Below are 15528 nucleotides of genomic sequence, written 5' to 3' on the forward strand. Positions count from 1 at the left end.
ATGTTACACATCATTTTCAATAACTGCAATAAAGCATAGACACAACAGATGGTTTTACACGAACAACCTTGCCCTCCAACATTCACTTGGAAAGCTATCTCCCAGACTAACATCCTTCAAACTTTATCAGCTGAGAGCCATGGAGAAATTGTATCAGTATTTCTTTTGGTAGTTTGCCTTTCCTAGTAACTTTTCATCCTACAATGTCACGAATTTCTCTGTTCAACAAGCAGTCAGAGGAAAAAGGCTCTTCATGGCATCAAGGAAACTTATGCCACATAAGTTACATGGAAGATTGCAAGTTTGTGCATGATCTGAACACATGAGAATTGAGAATTGAAGCTATAAGGCCAACTCCACCGCGCGACCCCATCCTGTCCGGCCCCGTCCGTTTGGGGTAAAACGGACAAACCGGGCGGCCCAGCGCGCGGGAGCAAACGAACCTTTATCTGTTTTGTGTCCGCTTTCGACCCATCCGCGGCCCAAGTTTGCGCCGGTTTTGGGGTGAAACGGACGGGCGGGACGCGCCGCGTGTCCGCCCCTGACCCGCATGTCGGTGACACAAACCAAAACCTCCCGCGGCCCCTTTGGCGCCATCCCCCCCCCAAACCCTCCCACGTCCCGCCCGTCCCACTCCCTCCACGTCCATGGCCGACGCCCAGCCGAACTCCGGCGGCCTGGCCGTCGACCCGCCCGAAATGGCCAAGAAGAAGAAGAAGGGCAAGGCGCCAAGGAAGCCGCGGTCGGAGTGCACGCCGGATGAGATCGCCAAGTTGGACGCGGAATCGACGAAGAGGAGGGATCGGAGGGCGGTCGCCAAGAACAACATCGTCGCGGCCAAGAGAGCGGCCGACCGCGCTGCGATTGAGGCCGCGCGGCACAAGGCCGAGGTCGATGAGAAGGAGGCCATCGTCAGCAAAGCGCACGCCCTCCTCATGGTTGGCATTTGTCGTCCGGCCGGTTTCTCTGGAGGGACCGTCGGTCCGGCGAGCACAGGGTCGTCGGTTGCCCGGCCTCCGCATTGCCAGTCGCCGACGTCGTGGACCACGCCCTTGTCGCCCAGCTTTCCTCCACCAAGGCACGACGGCCAGACCCGTTTCGGGGGGTCGCCGGACGTTGGCATGTTCGCGTCGTCCACACTACGCCCCTCGGCCGTCATCGACCTCAACGTCACCCCTGGGTCCAGCAGCAGCGGCCGTCCGTCCGTCGAGGTGCAAAGAAAGCAAGCACGGCCGCCGTTTACCGGCACCATGTCGTCCCCCCGCGTCTTGTTCGACGGAATGCCAACACCAACGCCACCGGTCGACGACCCCTACTACGACCAGTTCATGGAGGAAGTGATCTACGAGGGTGGGCACGTCCCTGTCTACGACCCGAGGAGACCCAAAGTCAGGATGGCCGCGACCAGTTCACTGTCGATGAAGAGGCCGACGACCGTGCTGACTACGACCATGGTGACTCGTGGCATGAAGATGATGACATCTATGTCGAAGGTGATGGTGATGAAGAAGAAATCAATGACGTTGACATTAGTGGCGAGCCATTGTTCATCGACGAGCTGACACAAAGAGCGGAAGCGCAAAAGAAAAGGAAAAGCATTCGCACGGGTTCATACACACAAGATGAGGACAAGTTGATTTGCCAAGCTTTGATGGAGATTAGCCAAGATCCAAGGACCGGCGAGCAACAAAAGGGTATTGCTTTTTGGACGAGAGTCCACAAAACATTCCATGAAAGGAAGTTCTTTGAGCCCTACCAATTTGAAAGCAAGCGTGGCATCAGCTCGATTCAAAAGAGATGGTTGTTCATCCAACAAGAGTGCAACAAGTATCAAGCCGCATTTGAGAGCGTTGAAGCACGGCCCGTGAGTGGTCACGGCGTTGGGGACTTGGTATGCTCTCCTCTTCCTAGCCCTTTCCTTGCTACGGCCATGAGATTTCGGCCTTGTGCATGTTTGCATCTTCACTTGTTGTTGATCATGTGGTGTAGGCATTTCAATCTTTGGAGGCATTCAAGGCCCGTCACAATGACAAGCCGTTCACTCTTACGCACTGTTGGACTATGATCAACAATCGCCCTAAGTTCAAGGACCAATACCGTGAACTACAAAGGAAGAGAGGCCTGAAGACGGACAAGTTCGCCGGAGGTGGGATGGCGAGGCATTGAAGAGGCTGAGGGGCAAGACCAACTCCAAGGTTGACGACATACGTGATGCCTCATCCATGGCATTGCATGACACTTTGCATGGCATGATGTCGCAAAAGAATGTGAGGGACGAGAAGAAGCGGCAAAGCAAGGACGAGCAAATGAAGCAATACCTAGAGCTTCAAAGGAAGAAGCTTGAGATGGAGGAGGCAGCCAAGAGAAGGAAGATCGACATGGAGGAGGTGGCCCGGCAGAGGCAGCTCGACAATGGAGGAGGCGGCCCGGCAAAAGGAGCTCGACATCGAGGCCGACAACGTCAAGGCCAGGCAAAGGCAGCTCGACATCGAGGTTACCAATGCCGCCACCAAAGCGAAGGAGGTGGCCCTTGCGATCATGAGCGTGGACTTGTCGAAGAAGAGCGAGAAGACGAGGGCCTGGTTCGAGGCCAGGCAGAAGGAGATGCTCGATGCCGACGGCAGAAGGAGAAGGCTGAAGCCGGCGATGGACGTGTAGGCCGCTGGCTTTGTTGCCGACGTGATGAACTGGGGCCGTGAACTAGGGCTTGGCATTTGAAACGTTGCTCTTTTTTTTTAAATAGACGCGAACAAGATGTGGTAAAGGATGCGGCCGCACGCTGGGCGCACGGCCACCGCATCCCAGGACAGGCCCGGACACAACCCCATCGCCCTGCCCAAACGGACAGAATCCGGACAAAACGGACGTCCGTTTGGGGTCGCGCGGTGGAGTTGGCCTAAGAGAGGCATATTGGTTGTGAACTGGATGCCCTAGAGCATACGTCTCAGACATGAGAACACAAAGGAGAACATAACACAGCTTTCAAATGTGATTGTCTTCCACACAGGGGTGCTTACTCGACCATCTCTTGGGTCTTACGTACTGTATACGTTAATAGTATACTGATATAGTGTACTACGTGTGACCTAAAAAAAAGTGTACCGTGAGATTATGGGAAACAAAACTCAGAGCAAAACTGCAGCATGACATATCACATGGCTTTCTTTCCAAAGTTTCCTCCCAGTGCCTTCAGAAAAAGTGTACTGTGAGATTATGGGAAACAAAATTCAGAAGCAAAACTGCAGCATGATCATTAAATTCATAGGCAGGGGGGGATCAAAGCGTTTGAACAGACTAGCTTCTCAGCCATCACAGTCATTGCTGCATAAACACCAGCAGCAAAGCTACTGGTGCAGTCATCCTTCTTTCGACCGCCTTATTTCGTGAAGCATCATTGTGTGTGTAGATGACAGGTGATGCATAATCTTTGTGGCATCACAATTCACAAATATGTACTTGGTAGTTAGTACAGCCGAGATGGATGGTCACGGACAATTTATTGATGGGGTCATGTACACATGGACGGCAACTGCCAATCCGATCTCATATGCTTCATGGTTTTCCAGGACCCTGCAGATCACCCCAGACTGTATATTTCCTAAACACTGGTAACCACGGTAGAGATGTGTCACGGGATGTGACGGTCTGCTCATCGAGGCCGTAGAGAGCATCGATGAGGTGCGTCCTGAGAGAGGCAGGTCCTTTAGCCGACTCCATTCCAATCTCTCCAGCGAGTCCAAAGATGGCGAGCGCACATGCCGCTGCGGCCAGAGCATCTGAAGGATCCGCCCCGACAAAAGCCGCTATAAGAGCAGTCACAGCACACCCTGTCGCCGTGATCTTCTGCATCATTGCCACACCATTGCTAGCACTGATGACCTGCTGACCATCCGTGATGAAATCAACTGCTCCAGATACCGCAATGACTGACCCGCTGGACCGTGCCAATGCTTTCGCGGCTTGCAGGGCCTCCCCTGAGTCATGTGAACTGTCCACACCCTGCAGTTGGCCACAAGTATTAGTACCAATAGAAGCAAGATGGAATATACTCCCTCCGTAAACTAATATAAGAGCGTTTAGTTCACTACTTTAGTAATCTAAACGCTCGGCAATAGGCTTGGTATGCACATTGCTCATCTTCAAATAACAGGGAGACAGTGCAGTCAGCCAATTGTCCTGGAATGCATAATAGCACCACTACCGCAAGCAGTCTAAAATTTCTTCAGAGACAGGGTAATGACTGGAGTGCATCGCCCTGATAAATTGTACTGCCATTAGTCGCTTATCTCTCAACCTACTTATCGCAGTGGGGGGAGGGGCACGCTAAGGCAATTAGTCGCTTTGCTGTCCCTTTCCTTTCTCTGTTTTCTGCACTTGTGGTACTACAAGCTAACTTCAGCACGTTTGAACCTTACAGGTTGCGTATCGAACTGCTTATTTTCTGCACTTGTGGTTTTTCTTTTTAAATTTGAAATTAGCCACAAGATTACATGGGCAACATATGTTTCCAGCTAGTCAATTTGAATGACAACCACATTATTTGACCCCAAATGAGCTGAAGAATCAATCTTCGTTCAAAATAACAGCACCAGGAGCACGTGGATCAAATCAGTTTATAACATTGCAGTTTCACAATCCATCATCTGATTTAGTTCAGATTTTGTACCCCTAGGATTGGATTGGATTGGAAATTAACAATCAGTTGATAGGATTGGATTTAGTTCAGGTACCTTGAAGGAGGAGGAGCTGTCTGAGCTGGCGGCGAGGGCGAGGATCTCCGACGCGTTGCCCCTGACGACGGCGGGCCGGAGAGCGAGGAGGCGGCGAGGGCGAGGATCTCCGACGCGTTGCCCCTGACGACGGCGGGCCGGAGAGCGAGGAGCTCGAGGCAGGCCTCCATCCGGAATCCGGAGGCGGCAGCTGCGACGGGGTCGAGCACCCAGGGGCGGCCGGCGGAGGCGGCGGCGCGCATGGAGGGGAGCCAGTCCTCGGAGAGGGTACCGACGTTGATGTAGACAACGTCGCAGCGCGGGGTGAAGTCGGGGATCTCGCGGAGGCAGTGGAGCATGGCGGGGGAGGCGCCGGCGGCGGTGAGCACGTTGGCAGCGATGTCCATGGAGACGAGGTTGGTGGTGCACTGCACCAGCGGCGCCCGCTCGCGGACGGCCGACAGCAGCGCCCACGCGCGTCGGCTCCACCACGCCTCCGTCCTCTCCTCGTCCATACCGACGGCGAGGCTGCGCGGTGGGGGATTGACGTTTTGGTTATGCGGCGCACTCCCCACTCCCAGCCAGCGGAGGAGGGGATATAGATGCCTTGTGCAATTTCATCTTGGTGAAAAGTGTAATTTGCGCCATTCGTCTCGATGGATTTTCAACGAGCAACAAAATGGGATTTCAATGAGACGTGCAATACACACTGATGTAGCTGCACATCTCTGCTCCTAACGTCTCACTTGGTAGGGTAGTCTTTATGTTTTTTCGCTCCCCACTTTCGTCTCGTTATTTTTATCCGGTTTATTTTTGTCTCATTCCCCGCCTGGCTTTTTACCGACTCACCTCACGTCGCAAACCCGATACCCACCTCCACGCTCCATCCTCTCATGGTCTCAGCTCAATCTTTCTCATCCCTCTCGTACCCTTAGGGTTCCACGCCGCCGCCTCTATTGCCCAGTGTGCCGCCGTCGTCGGCCGTTATCCTCCCCCCACCTCCGGCGAGAGGGTGGGTGGGGAGGCCACCGAGGCAGGTGAGGGCCGTCACCTCCGGCCGTCGCGCTGCTCCCGCTCCCCCTGTTCCACGTCTCCGTCTTCATGATGGTCCTTGATAGGTCTCCAACGAACTATAATTTTTTTATTGTTCCATGCTATTATATTATCAATCTTGGATGTTTTATATACACTTTCAAACAACAATATATCATTTTTTGAGACTAACTTATCCTATATACCTAAGAGATTGATCCCCACTACTTTGATTTATCTTAACATGCAGCCCCTCCACATCACCAATCCAGCCAAATCAGCAACTCTCCACATGCATGCTGCCACATCATGCTGCATTTAGTTTCCAGCCGTGAACGTTGATCAACACCTCTCTAACATGCAGTATTCCACGTTAGCAAATTAATCTGTTCGATTTTTCAGGCGTTATCTCTCTTCTGCCTTTTCCTCTTCTTGCCTCATCATACGATGGTTCACTTCATCTTCCACCAACAAATCTTCACTGCAGCGTTCCTGATTCTTCTACTGTCCTATTTATCTGTATAGAGAGGAAGGAGAGTCTGGAGAGACCTGCAAGCTGAAGCTGGCCGGGAGCCACGTGATGGCCGATAGAAGCCTAGCAGGGGCTATGCCGGCCGAAGCCCACACGCCTTGGCACCGACCCGAACTTTCGACGAACGATGCATGCCACCGTCGGCGTCCTCCATCAACATGACATGCACCAAAGGTGGGGCTCTCCTTCCTCTCTAGCTGACTTAGATCTGAATGGTTTTGTAGTTAGCTTGGTTGGAAGCTCAGGTTCCAAGTCAGAGAGAACCTAAGATGAGGGCGCCGGCCCCAAGGTGTAGTTTGGCACCCTCGCAAAAAAAAAGGGTGTAGTTTGGCAGCGCCTATGGAGGCCATGCCGATGCTAAGTATGTAAGTATGCCGCGTCCTAATTAAAGTAGCGTCTTTGTCACCGAGGTAGGAGCAGGAAGCTGAGGACATGAGGTCACTCCTGTCGTTTATTTGCTAGATCTTCATGTCAGCGCGTTGTTATCCCTGAAGGCATGGACAAAGCTTTATGTGACGGAGAATTAGATGCATTCGTGCTTTTTTATGGAAGATATGCTTATGTACTACTGTCTCAAAAAAAAAAAATGAAACAAACATTCGCATTAGTTCTTTTATACAGGACCTGAGTTAGACTTCAGGGCTTCCGGGCTTATGTGTTTGACCGAGCTTAATCTTTATTTTCCGTGAAATGTCAGTTTCTCAACAGAAAAAAAGAGAGTTTTGGGTCATGCCTAAGAAACAATGAGTTGGAGACCAAGCTTGGACATGTTTTCAGTGCTTTTTATTTCCATGCTAGCAAGTCGTTTTAATTTCCCTAAAAAGGGGCCCGCTCTAACTGCACAAATACCGAGATACTCTATAAAATATTAATTTTTTGAGTTCTCATATCATACTACCACCGATGGTTCAAATAAATATGATTTCATTGTTTAGTATTTTTTTTACTCCATAACCTTCCTTCTATATATGACTACAAATTCCCGCAGCAACGCGCGGGGTATCATCTAGTTAACTTAGTGCACAGTGCCAGTTGCTGTTTTTTGCTTGTTTTTGGTTTCACGGAATATCAGTACCAAACAAAGTCCAAATGCCACAAAACTTTTTGGAGATTTTTTTCCTGGACAAAAGAGACACTAGAAGCTTCGGGAGAAGACCAGAGGATGCACCGTGGGCCCACAAGGCACCAGGCCGCCCCCTAGTGGGTGGTGGGGCCCATGAGGCTCCGTTTGACCTAACTTCGCCTCTATAAATCCCCTAAAATCGTGAAACCAATGGAGGAGTCCACGAAATACTTTTTCAGCCACCGCAAGTTCCAGAACCACGAGATCCCATCTAGAGGCCTTTTCGGCACTCTGCCGGAGGGGGAATCGATCATGGAGGGGTTCTTCGTCATCCTTGCCGCCCCTTCGATGATGCATGAGTAGTTTACCATGGACCTATGTGTCCATAGTTAGTAGCTAGATGTCTTCTTCTCTCTTTTTGATCTTCAATATAATGTTCTCCTCGGTGTTGTTGGAGACCTATTTGATGTAATGACTTTTTGAGGTGTTTATATTTTTACCTAAAGTTGCATTTTTTGAATCGACTCTTGACTTCAAGGAAATCTTTGTCGGCTTTCAATTAGTAAACCTAAATGATAAGTGTCAAACGTTAGGTGCATGGCACTCCGGCCCTGACGTTTTTTGATGGCAGTTTCATTCATGCAGGATGGCAATTTTCAATGACATACGGTAAGTTTCTGTCAAAAATAAACCAAAGCATGAAAGTTGTCATGGTTAGCAACAAAAGTTGTTATCCTCGTGTCACTAAATTTGTCGTCCAAAACGTTCGGAGTAGCCATGGATGGGCGCGAGGAGGAAGAAAACAAACATTTGTTTAACCCACCCATCCTACGTGGCAAGTGGGAAGAGAGAAAACCACTTGCACGTAGCATTTTTTTCATAGAAACCCGGATTAGGATGAAACTTATCCAGTTTGAGACTTGAAGGACCGAAAATCTTTCAGAGTTATTGGGGGGCCAAATGTATATTTTTCATGAACTTGAGGGTTCGTTATCTAGAAAAGTTATCCTTAGAAGCAGAAAAATCATGAAAGGTTAAAATAAAATACAATGAGGTACTTCGAGTTTGCCGCGGCTCACCTTATATCCTTCATGCCACCAGAAGAGGGAATCAAGACGTAGGACATATATGTGGAGGAAACTTCCTCCTCAATGTCGTTGCAATAGTCATTCATCACATACGGTAGTCTTTTTAGTCTACTAAAATGTAATGCCTCGGCCATAGTCACTGGTTCTCGGCCGTTACGCCTGGTGGTATCTAGACTATCCCGCAAACCAACACTAGTATTTCCTATGCACTTTGTCGTCATTCGTGCGCACCTGCGACCAACTTCCTAGTCGGTCACTCATCCTAGAATCGCTCCAAGCTAAGCACACTTTACTTTGGAGTTATTTTCAAATGGGCTTTCGGAAAAGAAGGAAATCCTTGTTGATATGAGTAGTCTATCATTCCAATTAAGCCTGGCTCTGGCATGAAAAGTGCAATACACACTTTTTCAAGCACTTGCACTTTTATAGAAACATGCAAAGATATTTTTAACTTACAGCTACAAAATCAAATGGCATATTTCTCCCTACACCTAAGGTGGAGTAAATTGCAAAAAACCACCATAATTGGGGACCCTAAATCAAAAAACCACCACCTTTCGTTTTTTTTCAAAAAACCGCCACGTTTGTGCTGACAGTTTTCAAATGGCGCTGATGCGCTGAATTGCCGCGTCTGAGTGCAAACCTGACCGCTCGGGCCCGTTGTCAGGGGCCACGTGGACAGGGGCGATGGCGCCCCTGAAGGATGCCGTTAGACGGCGTCGCACAAAACCTAGCGACCCGGTCGAGCCACACCCAGTCCCCCCCCAAATCGCATCGCCTCCTTCCCACGAGTCTGCCCTAGCTCACTCTCCTCGTGGCCACTGGCGGCGGCGGCTGTGCCGACTCAGCCGGTCACATCACAGACGACCGCCACATCTCCATCGTCGATTTTGCGGGCCGCTCCGCCATTCCTCGCTCTCCCACGGGACCCCCTGGTACGATTGGCACGCCGTTCGATCTATCATTGCCGGTGGTGATGAGCGCGGCAAGGATGGCAGCATCTTCAATGCCAACGTCGACGACATTGAGTCACGGGCCGCGGCTAATTTGGCCCAGGTCTGGAAAGCAAATCCAGGGCAGAGCCACCACTTCACTTCCGGCCTCGGTGGCGTTGAGTTAGTATTTTATTCCCTTTTCAATTATTTTTCTTATGATTCTGGTACTGTAATTGTACACTTGGTGTGATTTTGGTAGTGTATTTTCTCTGTTTGTAGTTCAATTTAGGAATTAGGGTTTATGTCAACTGAATTAGGGTTTGTAGCTTTACTCATTAACTGAATTATGTCAACCTTGTTTGCAGTTCATTTTAGGAATGAGCAATCGTAATTCTACAATTGCTCTTCAATTTAGAAGTTCTACTTATTGAAAAATTATGGTAACTGAATCTGAGCTCAATTCACTTAACTGAAGTTAGTTTCAATCTATTGTTTACTTAATATATCTGCTTACTTAATTAACAGTTAACTCAATATGATTTCAACTGTTGTTAACTGAATTTATTGACATTTAACTGAATTTACTGAAAACTGATAACTGAAGTTAGTGGTTAGTGTTAACAGAATTTATTGACAAATGAATATGATCTCAAGTGTGAAGTGATCTCAATTGATTGAACTGAAATGAGTGTTAACTGAATATGAGCTCAATTGTTGTTAATTGAGTTCTGTATTATCTGACTTGTTTGTTAACTTTTCTTCTAGTTTTCTGAATCTGCTGTTAAATGAAATTTCTATGAACTAAACTTGCTGTTAACTAAACTTGCAGTTTGGGTGAAGATGAACCTTGGGATCTCAGGTTCCATTTCCAAGGTTGTGACAATCTGGAAAGGACTCCATGTATTATGTGAAGCAGCATGGTGTGGGGATGGCAGGCATGCAACTAATAAAATTTGAGGAAGATGTAGAAGAGATGCTGATATTGTATGAGGACAAGAGGTGTGTCACTATCACAGTTATGAAAGGAAGTGAGTCTGACATGCATATCAACATTGGAGATGGATGTGAGAAGCAGATTCCAATTTCTCAGATTGGATCTCCTAAGGTCTATAGTATAGATGATGCAGGTGTGCTTTATCAATCTTAGAGCAGTGAACCACAGCCAGACACATGTCTTCTCCTCTTGTCAGTGTACACACAGAAGATTCATATGGAGAATATCTTTTCACACAGGAGAGTTGCAATGTTAGAAATTGGAAAGACATATCAGGTGTGACAGAGTTAGATGACTTTCTTAAAGAATATGCTGATGACATGCCAGTAGTGCAAGAAGAAGATAACATGGAAGAGGAACAGGAGGAAGAGGAGCAAGAGGAAGAGGAGCAACAGGAAAAGGAACAAGAGGAAGATGAGGAAGAGGAAGAGGAAGAAGATGCAGACTTAAACCAGAAAATAAAAGATTTGGAGAGGAAGAGGGTTTTTGAAGGTGATTGTGAGCCAGAAGACTTATTCGGTGAGATTGAGGAGGAGGAGGTGGAGGAGGAGGAGGATGAGGAGGAGGAGGATGTAGAGGGGTTTGTTGAAGAACCACATCTAGAGAAATTGCATGTTAGAAGAGGTCCAACAAGTAGATCACATTGCAGTTCACAAGCTGAACTTGAGTCAGACTACATTCCAGTAAGTGATGAAGATATGGATGATGAACTTTATGTTGATTCAGATGAGGAGGTAGTAGTGTATTGTCCCACATCTGGTAGAAAGTCTAGGGCAAAGAAGAGGAAGGCCAGGATATGGTATGATGAGAAAAGACTTGAGCCACAACAACAAATATGTTGGCACATGTGTTTCCTTGATGTTTACCAGTTCAGAAGAGCTTTGGTTTATTTGCATGTCACACAAAGAAGGAACTATCATTACCACAGGAACAACAAAGATATAATCATAGTTGATTGTCTTGAGGAGGGCTGCCCCTTTCACATGGTTGCATCTGTTATTGCAAATGAAAAAACATTCTGTATTAGGAAGCTGCACCTACAACATACATGTGCTCCAAGTGGTGAGAATTGCAAGGTTCCTGCTAGGTTTGTGGCCAAATCAGTTGAAGACAGCTTCAGGACAGATCCTAAAGCAGGTATTGAGACTGTCATAGACAAGGCAAAGGAGAAGTATGGTGTGGAGGTTGGAAAGATGAAGGCTTACAGGGCAAGGCAGCAAGCTCTGAGTGTTGTACAGGGTGACTAGGAAGCACAATACACTAGGATTAGAGACTATCTTCAAGTTGTTTTGGACACAAATACTGGGAGCAGATGCATTGTGACAACTAGAGTGGTGAAAGAACATCCAAGCAAAAATCCAAGATTTCATAGACTAGTGCAAGAGCTGCATCTAGAGCTGTTGTTGTACCTGATCCAACAACTGCTCCAACATCTAGTGGAAGAGCTGCATCAACTGGTGCAAGAGCTGCATCTGCATCATCTGCTTCAAGACCTACCGCATCAACTGGTGGAAGAGCTGCATCAACTGTTGCAAGAGCTAAATCAACAGCTGATGCAAGTGCATCAGCTTCTTCATCAAGGGCTAGGTCTTCAATTGCTCCTCCAAGGCCTGCTACTACTGCAGCATCTGGTTCTACAAGGGTGAGGAAGAAGCCAAGCAGACTTAGGGATTACTTTTATGCTAGTGGCAATTTGGTTGGCTATTGCAGTGGCTGTGGTGTTGGCAACTCGCATTTTGTTAATCTAGAACTTGCTAGATTACTCTGCTTGCTGTGGTGTTGGCAAGATTTGTGGAACTTGTTGTTATGTTGCTGTGGTGTTGGCAAGATTTGTGGAACTTGCTGTTATGATGTTGTGGTGTTGGCAAGATTAGTGGAACTTGCTGTTATCTTGCTGGTATGACTTGTTGTTTAATGTGAACTTGCTGTGATGTTGGCAAGATTTGTGGAACTTGTTGTGATATTGGTATGACTTGCTGTTTAATATGTCCACTTCATGTGATGTTGCTAAACTTAATATGATGTTGTAGTTCAATATGTTGAAAGGTTATTCAATATATTCTGGGTTCATGCCCAAATGGGTAAATGCCCTTTTGTCGACGGTTGTCGAGATGCTAGGGTAACCCAAAGTGGTAGATGCCCTTTCGTCGACGGTTGTCGAGAGGGTTGGCTAAGCCAAAGTGGTGGATGCCTTTCGTCGACGGTTGTCGAGAGGCTTGGCTAACCAAAAGTGGGGGTTTCCTTTCGTCGACGGTTGTCGAGAGGCTAGGATAACCCAAAGTGGTAGATGCCCTTTCGTCGATGGTTGTCGAGAGGCTTAGCTAAGCCAAAGTGGTGGGCATCTACCACTTTGGGTTACCCTAGCCTCTCGACAACTGTAGACGAAAGGGCATCTACCACTTTGGGTTACCCTAGCCTCTCGACAACCGTTGACGAAAGACAACCCCCACTTTGGGTTAGCCAAGCCTCTCAACAACCGTCAACGAAAGGCATCCACCACTTTGGCTTAGTCAAGCCTCTCGACAACCGACGATGAAAGGCATCAACCACTTTGACTTAGCCAAGCCTGTCGACAACATGTGCTTGTTCTAAAAGACATGAAGTATATCATAAATGTTTCAACAGACCATCTCATCAACATAAGGCATCTATATGATCAATTTGGACCACAATGCACATTAACAACACAATTCCATATGATCACATTGAACTAACATCATAATTCACTACATCATACTACTAAGGTCCACATCTTAGGCTAGTGTTCACATCTTACATAATAATCCATTACAACTTAATAGAGTACTTAGTTCAAGACAATACAACAAAGCAAACTTAGTTCAACCTTATTGGACTCATACATTATGCCAACAAATTACTCACTCATCACATATTCTATGATTTTCCTCATCTTCACCTTGTTTGCCTCCCCATCCTTAAGCAAATCAGCTATGATATACTCTAGCTTCTTCTTATCCTTCTTCATCTGTTCAATCTGTTGAACACCTTCATCTGCTACATGTTGCTTCCAATTCCTGACAAGTTCATCATTGGTCTGCTTAATCACTTGCAGTGCTGTCCTAAGCTCAATATTCTCTTTCTCAAGTTTAGCCTTCTCTTCCTAGGCTTGAATTACATCATTCTCTACATCATCATCCTTCATAATCTTCTGGTAATTCTCCCTCATCACATTCTTACACTACTAGGGAAAAGGCTAGCAGCAGCGCGGGTTTTAGGTGTATTAGTAGCGTGGGCAGGCGCGCTACTAATAAGGCGCTACAGCTATTGCTTAGCAGTAGCGCGGGCCCGCACGCGCTACTGCTAGGACAAATAGCTGCAGCGTTTGTTCAAGCCCACACTACTGCTAATGTAACTACTGGCAGCGTGTTTTCCGTCCATCGCTACTAGTATTCATTTTTTATTTTTTATTTTTAGTGTATTTATGCGCCATCGTACAAATATTGGTACAATACCAGTTATGAGGTTTACATCATTATGTCCATAACAGTGTGTCAAATGAAGGTGGATTAGGTTCAAGTGGAGGCAATATGTGGTGCATGTCAAATGTATACTACTAATCCAAACTTGATCTAGTTTGGACTAGTAGTACTTTCGATGTGCACCACATGTTGCCTCCACTTGAATCTAATCCGCCAGCACAAGCTATTTAATCATCATCATAGTCATTACAACCAACATTATTTATTTAATCACCACTAACACTAGCTAATAATAATCATCATAGTCATTACCACCAACACTAGCTATTTTATCATCATAGTAATAGTGTAGCACATCATCATCCTCAAACTCATTTCTAGCTAGCTAATCACTCCTGCTGCTCTCTCTTAGGTAAAATAACATAAAACATGTATAGCTCTCCTCCTTGATCAAGTTGGAGCATGCAGATGAACCTGTCTCCTAATCGTGGGCAGCGCATCTGTTTGCTGCCCCCTAGTACTTCTCTGCGCTCCCCCATCACATATTTGGTCTAGTCTTGCACTATTAAGCATCCATCGCTAATCTTGAGTGCACTAAAGTAATCTATAGGATATCTTGGCCGTAAGATGATAATACTCATGGTACCTTTAGTCTCGATCCCATAAGGCACAACATTCATCGGGAGTCCCTGTTGAAGAACATCGTATGGTAACATACTTAGGAATGAAGTTTAGCTTCAAAAATAATATATGGAAAATATGCACTGAGGATAAATAGTAAGAATCTTACCATCCTTCCTAAATAGATGTGACCGTAGTTCATTACAAACACTATTGGTCGCACATTTTCAGTACTAACATTTCTAAATGCAGGAAGAAAATTTGTCTTGACAGTATCAAGATCCTCAAGCCATGAAACATAATGACTGAGCTCCTCGCAGTTGAGTTCAGCCCTAGGACAGTATACGGTCCTGTCTACCAAGCGCTGGACATATTTGCTTGCACCGAAATAAGCTGACAATACAAATTAGTTGTCAACTATTTTTGAATAAACAATATCAAAGACATAAATATGGTTGAGAAACTTACATAATGGTATAACTGGAGGCGTCTGCACATCAACCCAGATGTCGGTATTACCTTCAATATCATCTTCCGGACGAATATCAAAGGTGATAACCATATCAGGCTCAAATGCATAAGTCTTGCATAGTGCTCTTCATGTTTTGCATCCAAAATAGGTGTAGTCGTCTGAATTTTATAATTTTGCATGGAAAATATAACCATGCTCGGTCTTCAAGTAAACTTTCTTTTCCTCCCTAGTATGACTGAAACCTATCTTATCCAATACAAAAACTCTTGCATGGCAGGGGATACGCTAGTAGAATAGTAAAAAAAATATAAGTTGAAGCAAATGAAGCAGATGTCATGCTGAATTACGAAAAAAGACTTGTCGTTGTGACTTACTTTATCCACTTCAAAGTTCTCATCCAGCTTGATGCTGAAGCGCCTATCATCATCTAGGAAGATTCTGTCGCATAGGCCGCGCTCGTCTTTGCAGTATTTGCAAATACTGAAATCCTTTTCGTCGTCAGACATTCCTATGTTCATAGTTAAAACATTAATTGAAAATCGATCGAAGACAACTACCAGGATACTCAACACACAAATCCGGGGCACTCGACATTTCCTACATATTCTAGCACAAGTCATGCCAAAATTCACGGAAAAATCC

At 46.5% G+C, this 15528-nt stretch overlaps 1 protein-coding gene across 1 annotated transcript; it reads right to left on the minus strand.

Annotated features, from left to right (window-relative positions):
- Window positions 1-3293: 3293 nt before the first annotated feature.
- On the minus strand, window positions 3294-5323 carry LOC123066482 (hydroxyethylthiazole kinase). The gene is made up of 3 exons (XM_044489553.1): window positions 4845-5323; window positions 4731-4791; window positions 3294-3999 (listed from the first exon to the last, which is right to left on the minus strand). The coding sequence occupies exons 1-3, from the start codon at window positions 5222-5224 to the stop codon at window positions 3553-3555; spliced, it is 888 nt and encodes a 295-aa protein (XP_044345488.1). The 5' UTR covers window positions 5225-5323; the 3' UTR covers window positions 3294-3552.
- Window positions 5324-15528: the final 10205 nt, after the last annotated feature.

The sequence above is a fragment of the Triticum aestivum genome, chromosome 3B (assembly GCF_018294505.1).
Source record: "Triticum aestivum cultivar Chinese Spring chromosome 3B, IWGSC CS RefSeq v2.1, whole genome shotgun sequence".
Lineage (NCBI taxonomy): Eukaryota > Viridiplantae > Streptophyta > Magnoliopsida > Poales > Poaceae > Triticum > Triticum aestivum.

Coding starts and splice junctions, on each gene's coding strand:
- LOC123066482 (XM_044489553.1), bottom strand. CDS start 5,224: ATGGACGAGGAGAGGACGGAGGCGTGGTGGAGCCGACGCGCGTGGGCG. Junction 4,792..4,844: donor GCCGTCGTCAGGGGCAACGC/GTCGGAGATCCT, acceptor CGCCGTCGTCAG/GGGCAACGCGTCGGAGATCC. Junction 4,000..4,730: donor ACAGCTCCTCCTCCTTCAAG/GTACCTGAACTA, acceptor GGCCAACTGCAG/GGTGTGGACAGTTCACATGA.